The 15,713-nt window shown below is 47.1% G+C and overlaps 1 protein-coding gene across 1 annotated transcript in view; it reads left to right on the plus strand.

The window, feature by feature from the left end:
* Positions 1-786: 786 nt before the first annotated feature.
* The window catches only part of Rhoq (ras homolog family member Q), a 36,081-nt gene continuing 21,154 nt past the window's right edge, over positions 787-15,713 (plus strand). Inside the window, exons 1-2 of the mRNA XM_076833057.2 lie at positions 787-1,179; positions 1,733-1,791. Coding sequence (XP_076689172.1) covers positions 1,038-1,179; positions 1,733-1,791 — 201 coding nt within the window. The 5' untranslated portion in view covers positions 787-1,037. The remainder of the gene's footprint in view (positions 1,180-1,732; positions 1,792-15,713) is intronic.

Raw genomic sequence — 15,713 nt, forward strand, 5'->3', positions numbered from 1 at the left:
GGTTCGACACGCTGTCTCTCTCTTAGTCACCAGTTTTATAGAAAATGATTCAAGCTCGTGCTGTGAAAGGTGTGGGGGTGGTGGTGGAGACTAAGCAATAAACCAGGAGTCCCTGCCTTCCAGCTCAGGACCCCCAGCCCCACTCCGGACGCCTTCTAAATTATTTTTTTAATCCTCTTGGCCTTTCTTTCTCTTTGACTTCTAGTTCCCTTGTGCACTTAGAGGCCGATAGGACGGCTCTTGCCTTCCGGGTGGAGTTTCAATATATATGTATAATTTTGCATGACTCTTGCGTCATCGTTGAAGTCGTCGTGCTTCCCCGAGCGGCCTCCTAGCCGTCTCCCGGCACCGGGTCCTGTGGACGCTTCCCGGCGTTGCGAGCACTTTAGCGAGGAGCCCTCGGTTCTCAGCCAGCGCTTCCCTCCGGCCCCCTCCCCCGCCTCGCCCTCCTCCCTCTCCTCCCGGGCTCCTCCTCCTCGCCGCTCCGCGCCGTCCTCGCGGGGAGTCAAGCTAGGGTGAGCGGCAGGCCGAGCGGCGGCCGCGGCGGCAGGGCGGGGGCGCGGGGCGGGCGGCCGCACTCGGGGGAGGCGCCGGGGCCCGCCCTCCTCCGGGGCCGAGCCGGGCGGGGGCCGGGGCCGGCGCGGGGCGGGGAGAGCCGCCTGGCCCCTCCCCTCCCCTCCGCCGCCCTCCCCAAAGTTGCCGTCTCCCCCGGGGCCGGACAGTCTTATGATCCAGCGGATCCTCCTGGGGAGGCCGGGCCGGGGAGAGGGCGCGGGCACCGAGCGGCGGGGGCAGAGGGCGGGCGCGGCGACCGGGGCCGGGCCGGGGATCCGGGCCACGACCGAGGCGGCGGCAGCGCCCCGGGCCCGCCGCCCCCTCCCCTCCAGTGAGGGGAGCTGCTGCATGGGGCCGGGGGGGCGGCCCTGCTGCGCCGAGCGGCGGCGACGGCGGCGGACCCCCCAGGCGGGCTGGGGCTGAGCCCGGGGCCGGGGCTGGGGCTCCGGGGGGACCATGCCCGGAGGCCGGCCGGCCGCAGCATGGCTCACGGGCCTGGCGCGCTGATGCTCAAGTGCGTGGTGGTCGGCGACGGGGCGGTGGGCAAGACGTGCCTGCTCATGAGCTATGCCAACGACGCCTTCCCGGAGGAGTACGTGCCCACCGTCTTCGACCACTACGCAGGTAAGACTCGGAACTGCTGACTAAGGGGCCGCTCCCCGGGCCGGGAACTTTAGAGCAACTTTGGCGGAGCCCCCTGGCTGCCTCCCCTGAGCGCACTCCCCACCCCTCCCCCGCCGCGCCCTCCACTAGGCAGACGGCCCCATTCCCGGGGCTGTGTGTCCGACCACCCATCCTGCAGCTCCCACCCCTCTTTCTCGCCCCCTCTCCCGCCCTTGCTCCCCACACTTCCCAGTCCCCTTCGCGCCCTCCTTGACCTTCCCACAGCTGCCTCCCCTATTGCCCCAAGCCCCTGGGAGAAATGTTTGAGGATTCCCGGTGAAACGTGTCTTTGGGACTTGGGAGCAGGGGCTGGATAGCTGGGGGCCATATCACATCCCAACTCGTGCCACTTCACAGCGAGACTTGCGCAAAGGAAAAGGGGGTGACATCTCCCGGGGAATGCCCACATGCCACCAGCTGGGTTGGGAGAGGAGGGTTCTGGTGGGGAGGGAAATTGCCCCAGAGTCCAGGTCATTGTGAGCTTCTCTCCCCACCCCCACTTCTGTCCTTGCAGTCAGCGTTACCGTGGGGGGCAAGCAGTACCTCCTGGGACTCTATGACACGGCTGGACAGGTGAGTGTCTTGGCCTCTGGCCGACATCTCCTCCTTTCCCCGGATTCTTTGTGGCTCTGAAGGGCCTTTGGAAACTGAGGTGCATAGGTAGGAGGGTGTGTCCATCCGGATCAGGTCTTTTCTCAAGTCAGCACATTAGGAAAACAAACAAAAAACACAGAGACGAGCCCGTGTGAACCCCTGGACTGTGAAAGTTTTTGCCTGTGTGGGTCCTTCTGTGTGGGTCCCAACTCCTGTTGCAAAGTGGCAGTGGCCAATGGTGAAGCGCCCTTATTTTTAGTTGCAGATGACCAGGTCTCCCCCTCACAGCCTCTGTCTGGTCCCTCATTGGTGAGTGGTCTGCCTGCCGGAGGAGCCTGATTGGTGGGAAATGGCATCATCTAACATGATGGGAAGGCATTTGGTCCTGGTTATGTTTATTACAACATCATTGCACTCTGGGACTCCAGTCCCTGAAAACGTAATTTGTGGTGTCACCAGAGGACCACAGGGAAAAAGAAAAGAAACAACAACCATCCAGCCACTCCCTGGGGTGGGTGTGAGGGAGAAGGGTTAGGAGTTCAGTGTGAATCTTAGAGGAAAAGCTTTTTTCCCTCAGGAGGGCCAGGTGACTTTGTTTGGGTTTTCTTTGGAGAGATTACTGTGCAGAAGGAAAATGCACACTTCTCCAGCTGCAGCCTCTGGCCAGTGTTTGCAAATCAGAAGTGGCCAGACAGTGCTCCTAAAGGAGTAAGGCCTTCTCTCTCTCCCTTTCCCAGCTCCATCTTCTTCCCAGACCCTCTTTTGCTCTAAGGCTCAGATGATTGTGTGATGAAGTTTTGCAGAATCCAGTTCTATGATTTGACCTGAAGACTCAAGCAGAAGTTTTCTGGTGTCAGGCTGACTTGAATTGGTGAGAGTATGTGAGCAGCTGAAAGGCTTAGAGATCTTTCAGGGTATAGTTTCCTTATCTGTAAAATAAGGTTAAAAAAAGAAAAAACACCATCCCCCCCTGTAGATACTTTGTGCCATATGCCAGTTGCTGAGCCCAGCACATACTTGGTACTCAGTAAAAGAAGTGCTGTTCTTTGTAGCTTGTCTAGATTTGGCTTTCAGAATTGTGGTACTCAGTTGGCTTCTGTGTTAGATTCTGAAAAATGACATGGGGGAGTACCTTAATATGGTCTTGGCTTCTAAATTGTTAAGATAGAGGAATATCTGAAGATGGAGAACTGCTGGCAGTTCAAGGTGCCAGAGGTTACCCCCTTTTATGGCCTAACTCCACATAACAGTTCTTGGCTTCCTAGGGCTCCTTTTAGTTGCCTAGCTTGTAGTTGATGCTCTTTCTACCTTTGTGAGAAGGTATGGAGGGCAAGAGGCAGAGCTCATTCAATCGAAGAAGACCAATTTTTTGGGGTTGTTTTTTTTTTTTTTTTTTTTTTGGGGGGGGAGAGAGAGAGAGTGAGAGAGAAAGAGAATTTTTAATACTAATTTTTAGTTATTGGCAGACACAATCTCTTTGTTTGTACATGGTGCTGAGGATCCAACCCGGGCCGCACGCATGCCAGGCGAGCGCGCTACCGCTTGAGCCAAATCCCCAGCCCCAAAGAAGAAGACCAATTTTTAAGAAGTACAGTTAAGGGGGTGGGGTTGTGGCTCAGTGGGCAGAGCACTTGCCTAGCATGCATGGCACCACATAAAAATAGACAAAATAAAGGTATTGTGTCCATCTACAACTAAAAAAATTTAAAAAAAAAGAAGTACAGTTAATAAACAAAAGGTTGGCATGATTGGTTGAAAGAGAAATGTTTTAAAAATTGTCTCTAATTTTAACTAAATTGTCTCTAATTTACTTTCACTACCTCCTCTTCTCTTATCTCTTTTACCTGTCACTATGATCATTTTTGACCATGTGTCCTATTCAGCTGAACATGTGTATGTCAGAGATGTTCTGTGCACTCTCAGAGCCAACTGATATTTGCAGAGTGCCTTCTACATGTCACTCTGAGGCAACCACTTGAAAATAATTACCTTATTTACTCCATGAGACAACCTCCCCTTCTTCAGATGGGGAAATGGGCTCAGAAAAGCTGAGTTGCTTGCCTAAGGTCACAAAGCTACTGTGAGGTGCTGCAGGGATTAAGATGTGTGTCTGAATCCACACCCATTTGAGGTGGTTATGCACACAGGAAGTCATGAGAAGTGCTGAGATGTGCCCCCCCTCTCCACCCTGGTTGGTCAGATTGTATGCACAGAAATGATACCTGGAGTCTTTACAGCCATTCTCAGAATGGGGGCTGTATGCCATCTTTACAGACCAGAGAACTTAAATCCAAACGAATACCCCAAATGAAGCCCACTCAGAGAACCAGGGATTCCCGTATGTCATTCTAATTGCTATTTCCAGCAGAGGATTATAATATGTATACCAAGATCAACATAAGGCTTGTACAGTACTGTTTTTACTCAGTTGTGGGACACCTATTCTGTTGGCCCAAATGTATGTTAGGCCCCTTCGTGTTTCTCCTAGTGGCTAAGACTTTGTTTTTGGATCAAAGTTAGTGATACTTGATCTCTCTAACTAATAAGCAAATGATGAGACCAAGTGATAAGTGCCTTCAGTGCACCTAGTATTATGCTAAGCATCTGGGGAATGCAAAAGGGTAAATTTAAGACAGGGATCTGATATCAGCATAGGTGGAAGTATCTGAATCACATGCCTGTTCATATGTCTTATGTAGGAAATTTCTGTATTATACTTGATCATAAAGACCCCATGCCTCTATGAATCACTATCGGAAGAATCTTATATAATAATTATAAATAAATACATATACAAACATAGGCACACACACACACACATATATATATATATATATATATATATATATATATATATATATATATGTATGTAGAAAATTTTAAGCCCAGTAGGCAGCAGAGGGAAACCCATGGGATTTGAAACCACTTACCTTCTTTGTAAGAGTAAACATGTGGATAGTGAGACTCTAAGTTTCAGAGCTGTAAGCTATCTTAAATTCTTTAATGTATGTAAAAGTAGTTGACACTGTTCTTCATGTACAATAGATGTATAAAATATAGTACAAGAAATTATTGTGCTCTACTATGGGCAATTTAATGGGGGGAAGGGGCCACAGGTTGAAGAGGACAGTGCATTATGCCTGGAGTTGATAGAAAGTCCACTAGAAGGCCAGTCTAGAATCTTTTCAGTGGAGGTATGGAGCCTTACCCCCGTTTATAGAAGAGAAATGTCCAAGAGTTCTGTGTGGAATTTGAGAAGCAAGTGGCTTTAGTTGGCTTATTTTTCTGGGAGGTGAGATGGGATGAGGAGGAAGCTCAGAGCACTGGAAAGCAGTTGCTTTCTCTCCAAAATGTTGCTTATGCACATGGGCACTTGCTGGACCTGTTTAAATAACCGCAGCACAGCACCTCCCCCAGTTTGGCCCCTCTTGTCTTCTTGCTTACTCTTGGCCTTCTCAGTGACTCCAGTCAAGTTCAAAGCCACAACCCAATTTACATATTTGGAATCTACCCATCAAGGAATGATTGAAGTAAGGTGAACTTTTTTCTTCTAGAGAAGACTGCTTTTCATTTGACCTCTGCTGCTGCTGTTGGTGGTGGTGGGGGGTGGGTCAAGGGAGAGAGAGAGAGAGAGAGGGAGAGGGAGAGAGAGAGAGAGAGAGAAAGAGAAAGAGATTGAGCAATTGAGAAATATAGGCAGACAGACAAAGAGAGAGTATGAAAGTGTGTTGGATATCAGCGCCCATCATTTGCTCTGCCTAGGGACGACATTCCTCATCGTCCCAACTTACTCACTAGCATCACTGCCAAAGGGAAGTCCTCCCTGCTCTTGGCTGAGCCCATGGGTGGTCCAAAGGCAGTGTGACATTTGGACTGCCAAGCGTTTTGGAGTGGAAGTTAAGGGAAGCCCCTCCCTCCTCACTGGGAGCCTCGCAGGGAAGTCTGGCTTTGGGCCAGGTCTCCGTGGAGTTTCTCCTTTTTTGCCCAGTGTTTGGAACTTTGGCATGGGCTCTGCTCTATCCCCACTGTCTTCTCGGGAACTGAGAGGTGGGATTTTCCCTTCTGCCTCTGCCCTACTTGGAACAAGGGGGAAATGGGAAGAATTCCTTCTATCTAGACAAGCCAGTGGGGAGCTGCTTGGTAGGCTGCTCTCCAACTTGGGCTCCAGGCTGATCTCTTAATCCTTGGCAGGAAGGTAGAACTTGATACCCTGAAGAGAGAAGGACTGAAGTCCAATTTATCCCAGGTCCCAGAATACCCTTACTTAGGAGGATGTGTGTTGGGCTGAGTGTGGGATCCCTAGAATTCCAGCTATAGCCACTGTCTCGATTTGTGGAATTCCATTTGTAAGCCTGTGGACAAGTTTTTTCTATGTCTCTTAATTTAAACATACAGATTCAGGGATGCATACATGAGAGCTATAAATATCCTTTACTCCAGTGTCCCCTGGGATAGCTTTTTCAATGACAGGGGAGATTTGTTTCACACATGACATAGCCCAGCAGCTGTAGCTGCCCTGCCAGCCCTCTGGGTGCCCAGGGAGGCACTTCCCCTAGAGAAAGGAATCTCCACTGAGGGACCCTCGACAGGCCCCTCCTGCATCTTCTGGGGCAGTACCCAAGGGCCCAGCATGATGAGAAAAGGGTAGGAGGAAGAATGAGGGTATTACCACTCATTAGATTCCTTTTCCCTTCAAGCCAAACATGCTCACAATATCCTTTAGGTAGACTTTTTCCTGTGGAGGAAATAGTAAATGAGTGGGCTTATAAAACACCAGTCAGAGATGTGATTCTGAAAAAGGTATTCCTTTTTAGATAAGGCCTGCATGGAACACAGGTAGGACTTAGGAAATGCCTACTTGTGTCATCAGGCCCCAGGTGCCTGCAACCCCACATTGCATTCCTGAGGGACCCAGAGAGCAGAGTCTGGGAGGAGCCGCAGCGTTCGTTCCAGACATTAGCCACAACAGGTGAGATGCTGGTACTAAGCATCCTGGTTTCCCTTAGTAACCTACTGTAGATTTCTCATCGTGTATTTTGCTAACCTTTTTAGAAGCTATTAATATCTCCATGCGGCACCACACGGGAATGCTAGTTTCCTCATTTCCTCGTTTCCTTGTCTGAGTTGGGAAGGTGGATGGCCTTTTTCAATTCCAAAGCCTTTGCTGATCAGAATGCTCTGTGTTCCCTCCTTGGGACTCTGATATCAGTTTGGGATGTACCATCCCAGTCTGTGGGCTGGCAGTCAGGGACCTTAAGGTTGGGGAAGTGGACCATCAGCTCTGATGGGCTTCTGGTTGTTTCCCGGCTGTGTCCCATCCCCTTTGATCTGTTTGGCTTTTTCACTTCTATTATAGTTTTCCTGAGGTTTGTTGACATTTACACTCTTTAAACCAAAGCTTCCTAACAGGTATACCAGGCACAAGGGGTGCTGAGATGCTCTCCCAACAGCTCTGGAGCACTGAGAGAACAGAGAGCCTCAAAGGGGCAGAGCGTAGCTTGTCATTGTTGTGTGTGTCGTGGTGTGACAAAAATGAGTATTTATGTATTTACCTGGTGCTGGGGATCAAACCCACGGCTTTTGTGGTTTTGTTGTAGAATTGGGGGTTTCGGGAGATGTGACCTAATGGTGTTAAAACAAAACAAAGTAACTCTCCGTGGGGGTATCAGTTTCCAGCAAGAACAGTGTGCTGGCAGCAGTGGGTACTACTGAGTGACCTCAGACAGCAGAGGGTGCTGCAAAGGAGGAGGAAGGAGAGCAGTTACAAAGAAACCAAATGAAAGACCACACATGGCTTTTTTAAAAAAACTAAAATTTATGACCATGGTAGGCTGAATTTCCTTTCACTCTAGGGTCTTGGTTTTGCCCTAATTTGGCCTGCTTGGATGGGAGAGCAGCTTTCTTTACCCTCAGCAGTTTGCTGTTCCTCTTTAGTGTCGTGCACAGCTGCTCTGCATAGAGGTTTTAGGGTGGTGGCCCAGCCCTCCCTGCTCCCCAGTGGAGATCTCTTGGACTACTTTCTGTCAGATTTTCCCGGGCTAGTTCATGCTCTCTCTGGCCTCCATGTGCCTTTTTCCATCACATCCCAGTGCTTAGCCCAGTTCCTGGTGTGTGTGAGGCCTGAAGTGAATATGTTTTAAAGTGAATTCATTCTTATTCAGCTGTCAGCTCATTGTGCTGAAAGGCTACCCAGTAACTATGGGGATAGCTGTGAAATAATAGCAGCAGGCACAACCCTTTTCCTGAAAAAGGGTCCAAGGAGTACCAGGCAAGTAGATATGCGACAAGCCACCAGTTTTATTCCTACACAGGGCTAGTGGCTTTGAGGTCCCCAGGCTCAGGCTTTTGCATCTTTCTTGAGACCACCTGCTCTTGGTCTTCTGAGCAGGAGGCAGTCTGGCAATGGAAAGACTGAGTTTTGATTTCGCAGATGGAGTTTGACATTCCTTGTTGTAGCTGTGTCCATCGTTAACTAGCTCACCCCTGTGAGTCTGTGTCCTCTGTGTGAGTTGGGGAGATAGTTTCTTCCTTGCAGAGTAGCTGTAAGGATTAGAGATTTTGTATGTAGTTATGGTGTGCTGGCAACTGAGAGTGATGTCCTGGGCCGGTTGTGGAGGGAAGTTCTCCACATGACTTCAGTTCCATTGGTATCCATTCCGGTGCCTGTTCTGCATTCAATCTTCTGGGGGAAAAGTGTGATCAGACCAAAAGAAGGTCCGCTGCATAACTGGGAATGTGCTTGTGAACCTGGGTGCTGCAGGAGCCTAGATGGGAAGAGACAGGTGGTAGAAAGGGCTGTTTGGAAGATCTGGTCCTGCAGGGAGAGGGGCAGGGAGGAAAGCACTAACTGCCAGTGTGAGCCCCCACATGGACTGCCTTTGTCGGGGCGTGGGTGGGTCTTCCACTTCCCAGTGAGGGGCTTGACCTCTGGAAGCCAGTTTCCTTATCTGGAAAATGGGATTTTAATAATACTTGCTTGTAGGATTGTTGGACCAGAGCAGAGTTTCTCGGCTCTCAGAGGAGGAACTTCCTCAGCTCTCAGGGCAGCTGGCCAGGGCCTGGGGCACCCAGGGGCTCAGTTGTTCCTTCTGGTTTGAGCAGTCTACCTCAGTTCTTCCCCATAGCCTCCTGCCCCCACCCTAAGTGTGCAGAATATGGTGTATGATACAGGCAGAGGGTGTGGGGAGCTCATTCTGGATAGGGGGAGCAGTGTGGGGAAAGCAGTCACGGGGGTGTCTCCCATGTGTCTTGGTGGGCCTCAGATCCCTGCTATCAGTGTCAATATGAGAAGTACGCTTGAGAGCTAAATTATGGAGTTTTTTCACCCCGTGACTGACAACTTAGTAATTAGAGAGATATTAATCTGGTGCTGCCTTGCTTTTTGATTTTAATAGAAGGAAAAGAAAGTTCAGGGGGGAGGAGGCCTTTATCGTTGTCACTGTTTCTTTTCATGTGGTTGGAGGGAGAAGTGAATCTGCTGCCTCCCCAGGACCCCAGATTGCAGGTATACCCAGGCTCAGGGTAGAGCTAGGGGCTTCAGAATGGCATTTTCAGAGTGCAGAGCGTGCGCCATCTGGTACCTCCCTGGGACCTTCACCTGCTCCATCACTAATAGAAATTACCGGTGTTTGTAGGTTCAGAGCAGTTCAAGTGACTTGTTCTAGGCCACACAACTGTTAAAAGTCAAAGCCAAGATTCGAGGCAGGGCCTCAGACTCTAGGTTCTGGGTTCTTTATGTTAACCAAGCTGATTACACTAATCAGCTTGACCAGAGCAAACATTCCCTTATGTTGTTGAATATTTCATGCAAAAAGTACACTTGAACCACATAGCTTTTCTAGAGGGTTGGTGGAATGGTTTCTTTGGGTGGAATACAAAGGGGCTGCTGCCAGAATGGCTCCTAGAAATGCTGTTGCCCCATGAACTTGAGGCTCTTCTGTCATTTTGCATAAACCCCTTAAAAGGACATGCCTGGGGGTGGCGCTTGTGCACATTGCTAATGAGTGTGTGGAGGAACCTTGGTGCCATTTGCTTGAAGGTGTGGCCTCATGTCCTATGTTGAACTGCACGTGAACTTTCCTCAGGCCAAGGAGGCAGTGCCCTTTCTGTCCCTTGGGGCTGTTCTTTTCACTAGCCTTAACTGATGTAAGCATACTGTTTTGGGAGCTGGCTGCAAATGATAGGTGTCTTCTCTAGCATGGGGGCTACCCCAGGCCTTTTTCTTCTCTCTTTGAAAACTTTCCTATTTAGGAGAAAGCTGCCTCTTCAAAAATGTTTGTCCCATTCACCTGAATATTCCCATAATATACCCAGAATCTTCCTCTGCTCTTATTGTTTGCCTCCTGGCTATCCCTGTCACCATCCTCTTGTCATGGGCTCCAAAGTCCTCCTGTCTGGGCTGCTTCCGTGGTGGCTATCAAGACTGGATGAGAACATTCTTTCATTCAGCAAATATGCACTAAGCACCAAATCTGGGCTGGGACCTGTACTAGGGGCAGAGTTTACAAGGTGGGTCGGGCACAGTTCTTGCCAAGGAGCTCACATTGTAGTAGGGGGCGAGGAGCTGGGGCCTCTTCATGAGGGCAAGAGGAGGCTGGGGTCTGCTCTTTTGGAGAGATGAACATCTAGTAAGAGCCAAGTAAGGGTTCTCCAGGTGGAGAGAGCATCAGATCGGATTCCCACATGTGCTGGCTGTTCAGCAAGGGTTTGAATGATTGCACTGCTTCTCAAAGTGTGATCCTCTAGCCAATATGTATCTCCCGGGGAGTTGTTAGGCATCCAAATTCTGAGGCTCCACCCAGATCTCCTGAATCAAAAGCTCTAGGAAATGTCCTCCAGTTGATTCTGATGCAGAAATCTCAGAGGGACTGAGGCAATCAATGTTTGTGTGTTTACGTACCTTGCCTTACCAAGCCGCCTGCACCTCTACCCCAGCACACACACACACACACACACACCATCCTGAGAGAGCAGAAGCAGATACAAGAGTGCAGAAGATTTATTTATTTTTTTAACCCTTTAACCTACCAGACACCCCCTCCCTGCCCCCACTTCCTCCTTCTTAGATCTTACACATTTGGGGCTCTCTTCATTTGTTGCAATGAATTGAATCCTTCAGCCAGTGGGACTACCTATCCAGCCCACCTGTGGAGATGGGCCAGGGCACTGTCAAGAGAAAACAGCAAGATTTCCTGAGGCTTCCTTGGCTCCATCAGAGTGCCATCTGGCTTAGGGATGTGCACACATTAGGCTCTGCAGGTATTCCTTAATGAGGCCTAAATGCCAAACCTTTTTCATTAAGAGACCAGACATACACTCTGGTCATGGTGGCTGAAGCTGGCACCCTGACTGTGATCAGATCCTGTGCCCAAGCAGGATGGTAGCTTGGTTTGTGCTGAATCAGTTCCAAAACATCAGATGGGCCATGGCATTCCCATGCAGGTCCCAAGGAATGGGTGGAGGACGAGGAAGGGCTTTGTTACACCAATACCTTGGCAGTGACTGATTCTTCAGTGATTGACGGATGCATTCTGTGCCATTCTCCTCCCCTTCCTCTGTTCTCCTGACCCTTTCCTTTAAAATGCTCCCTTTCTTCCTTCTTTCTTTCCTTCCTTCTTTTCTTACTTTCCCTCCTTTTCTTTCCTTTTCTCTCTTTCTCTTCTTCCCGTCTAGAGAAACCATCCTCTTTCAAATGTCGTGATGGTTGGGATTATAAATGAGTTGGCTCAGTGTAGACTCTCTCCAACAGGCATTTAATTCTGACCATACCACTCAATTAAAATTCCATTACTCTAGTTTAATTTTCCAAGGGCTTTGCTCCCCAGCCAGCCAGGTCAGGACTCACACTTATTAACCGGAAGGTGTTTCTAACAGCCTCCTTGCCCCAGAAGATGGCGATAGAACTGGTTGTGAGGAGGGGACAGAGGTGGGAGGCAGAATTTCTGCTTCCTCTGACTGTCTTCATTGTCCAACAGGCAGGAGCTTCAGATCTTCAACCAGCTTTCATCCAGAAAGTGAGATCATTCTGAGGCTCAGGGACCCATGGCTTTCTCCCCTCTAGAGGTCGATTCCTTTTGTGAATTTCAACTATGTCAATTGTATCTGTGCTCCAGTCTGGGAGCTGGTTTTATTCGTGCATAGATCTGTACTTTATGAGGATGAGAACCCCTGAGTGCAGGTGGCACATTGCACTTGGCATGGGTTTTGGAGCCTTGGTGGGAACTAGGTGAATTTTGGCAAGACTATTATGGAAAAAACTTTCACCTAACTTTATCACTTCTTTAACTGACTTTCTTATCAGCTCATTGGAAAGGGGGTTCTGACCTGTCTAGACATTATTGAAGAGCTTTAAAATCAAGTTATAGGGAAGGTTTTAATGCGTTGTTCATTTGAGTGCAATGGGACCTACTGTGGGGCTGTTTTGCAGAAAGCTATCTGATCCATTTGTATGAAATACTGGTGGTGAGTATGTGCTGTGTCAGGAGCTCTAGCCCTGCAGGAATCTGTTTCTGTGTTTTATGTCAGGTGTGCCTCCAGAGTGTCCTGTCACTGTGACAAATGGGGAGGAGGGGAGGTGGAAGGTGCTGAATTGCTGGGCTGTGCCTTGCCAGGGAGGGAGACCTGTGTGTCTCCTGTGATCCAGATGGGCACGTGGAAGCATCAGCAGCTAGGAAGTGCCCCTATGAAGAAAACGATTAGACAGGGGTATTCCTGGTAGATCAGGTTGTTGATGTGTACATTTCCTCTTCCTTCCTTTTTAAAATTAAATACAATTTATAGAGCATTTTCATTACCCCCCAAAGAAACCCCATACCCACTAGTAGTCACTCCCCATTTTCCCTTTGCCCATCTCCTGGCAACCACTAATCTGTTCTCTGTTTCTATGGATTTGCCTATTCTGGACATTTCATATAAGTGGAATCAAGCAATATTTGCTCTTTTGTGTCTGGCTTCTTTCATTCTGCATAATGTTTTCAAGGTTCATTTGTGCTGTGGAGGGTATCAATATTTCATTCCTTTTTGACTGAATTTTCTTTCTGATTCCTTGTGTCAGTCTACGCCCCCCCTCCCCTGCCCCCCCCCCCCCCGCCTTGATACTGGGAATTGAACCCAGTGCTTAACCACAGAGCTGCATACCCAGCCCTTTTTATTTTCTGTTTTGAGACAGAGTCTCACTAAGTTACTTAGGTCCTTGCTAAGTTACTGAGGCTGGCCTCGAACTTGTGATTCTCCTGCTTCAGCCTCCCCAGTCACTGGAATTATAGGCATGCACCACCATATGTGGTGTGTCAGTCTTTCTTCCATAGTTATTCTACCAGTGTCATTCTACCAGCAGATCTGGGAATCATGGTCGGGGTTAAGACTGAAAGCAAAGTTCTGCTGTCCTGAGCTTTGGGATCTCCCCTCTTCCTTTCCAGTATTCTTGTTCCCTCTGCGCCTGTGTTCATAGTCTCTCCCCATCCACACCCTAATTCATCAACTTAGCAAGAATCTGTTAAACACAGGTGAGGCAAGGATCACAAAATCCATTCTCTAGGGTTTGTTCCCTGTAGGAATGGTTTATAGAGTCCATTGGGAAGAGAAAACGTGTATAGCTGACCAAAATGCAAGTAAAAAATGGGACATGTTATAATGATAACATGTGAGAAATGTCATAAAGGTGCCCAACTGCCTGCCTACTTGGCCGGGTACTACCCGATACTCAGGGTCTCCATAGGGCCACCTTGATTCTGAAATGGTTTTATTGGAGCATTATTGGATCATTAGATACATGAGTGTGATTTATGTTATTTCATAAGAGATTAAAGTATAAATGAGGTTGCCAAAGGGTATGTGGCCCTGGTGGAAATATGGACAAAAGACGTTAAATAGTAGCTCACAGAAGAAGAAAAGCAAATGGCCAATGTAGACACACTCTGCAAAGATATGCAAATAAAACCTTTTTTTCCCCTATCAAGTTATACAAGATGGGAAAAATTAATACCAAGGAGACAGGAAAGTGGATACTGTACACTGTTGTAGGTAGTAAAAAATGACACGACCAGTTTGAAGGTTAATTTAGAAACGGCTCTTGAATTTGCAGTGGTCCATTTCTATAAATTTGTGCCAAGAAAACATTCAGAGTACAAAAAGATTTACATAAAATTGTGTTTTCCACAGTGTTATTAATAATAGTGATAAATTTTAAACACATTGATGCATAGTAAAAAGGGAATTGTTAAATCATAGAATGATGTGTTTTAGAATAATAACAGCCATTGAAAACTGTGCTTTCAACAAATATTTAAAGGAATATAAAAGGCTAATGATGTGTTAAGTGTGAAAAAGCATGAATCAGAACTATATATAACATGATTACAACTTTGAAGAATATGTACATGTATAATAGGCAGGGAATAAATTGGGACAAAATAGTCAAAATGTTAAAGTTGTTGACTCCAAGTGGTGATATGAAATAATTCTAGAAATTTACTTCTTTCTACTTCATTCTGGTTTTCCTCCAACTAAAAAAAAAAAAAAAAAAAAAAAAAGTCATTGTACTTTTTTTTAATGAAAGTTATAATGCAGTTAATTTAAAGAATTAGCAGTTCTGTTAGGTCTTATGTGAAGACACAAAAGATCTCTCTCTACTCCCCCTACTGAAAAGAAGTGACCCACTCCCCTCAGACATCCACTTTTGACTCTTGTTTATTTTGGTAACAGATACCCTGTGTTGACTCCACACCCTGCACCAAGGATGAGGCTTTAGCTTTCTTTCACTGCTCCCTGCACTTCCCATCCACCCGGTTCCAGTAGCTGCATCGTATTTTCAGGCTGACTGATGGTCGATTTATATATATATAATTTTATTTATTTTAAATGTCTTTATTTTATTTTTATGTGGTGCTGAAGATCGAACCTAGTGCCTTACATGTGCTAGGTGAGCACTCTACCACTGAGCCACAACCCCAGCCCCCCACCCCCAATCTGATTCTTGATTTTTCTCAAGAACCTCTTTTTCTTCTCTGAAAACTCTTAGGATCTGTTATCTCATCCTAAAATTTCACAACATGGACTTTAGGGTGGGGTCTAGCTGGCTATTGTGGCCCTTACAATCTGGAAATTCATATCTTTTGGTTCTGAGAAATTTTCTTGGTTCATTTCTTTGGTTTCTTTACTTCCTGTTACTTCACTTCTATTACCCAGATTTAGAGGCTGGAGTTCCTGGTATGGTCCTCTAATTTTGTTACATTTTCACGTACTCTGTCTCTTTTTATTCTATTTGGGGGAGATTTCCTCAGTTTTGTTATCTCCACCTTAATATATATTTTTTTAAAATGTGATTCTATTTTTAATGTACGAGAGGTTTTCCTGTTCTCTGGATCTCTCCCCCTACCCTTTCTATTTGGCTTGTTTTTTTGATGGACTATCTTCTGTGATTTCTCTGAGTATTTTGATAGTTCTTTCAGATTTCTGTAAGTTCTAGGATATTGTTATAATTGTTCTATTTTCTTAGCTATTATCTTAAACTCTTAGTATCTAATTTATAAATTAAATTTTATTATCTCTATATAGGAAAAACATAGATTATACAGGGTTAAGTATTATACATAACCTCAGGTATCTTCTGGAGTTTTGGAATGTATCCCTTGCAAAAAAGGGAGGACTATTGTGTAAGTATGGAATGACTAAATCTAATTAAAGTCTTTTTTCAACTAAGTCCAATGTCTATGTTTCTTCAAGGATGGTCAGGGTAGATATGTTTTGGTCTTTTGAATGGACCTTGTTTTCTTGTTTCTTTGTTTTGTGATTCTTTCAAAGTTTTCATCTCCTTGTACAGTCTCATTTTTATTTCTGCCTTTTACGAAGGTTGATTTGACATTTCCACATGTTTATGAAAGATAACGTCATCATGTGAGAAG

This window comes from Callospermophilus lateralis, chromosome 14, assembly GCF_048772815.1.
Source record: "Callospermophilus lateralis isolate mCalLat2 chromosome 14, mCalLat2.hap1, whole genome shotgun sequence".
NCBI classification, from domain to species: domain Eukaryota; kingdom Metazoa; phylum Chordata; class Mammalia; order Rodentia; family Sciuridae; genus Callospermophilus; species Callospermophilus lateralis.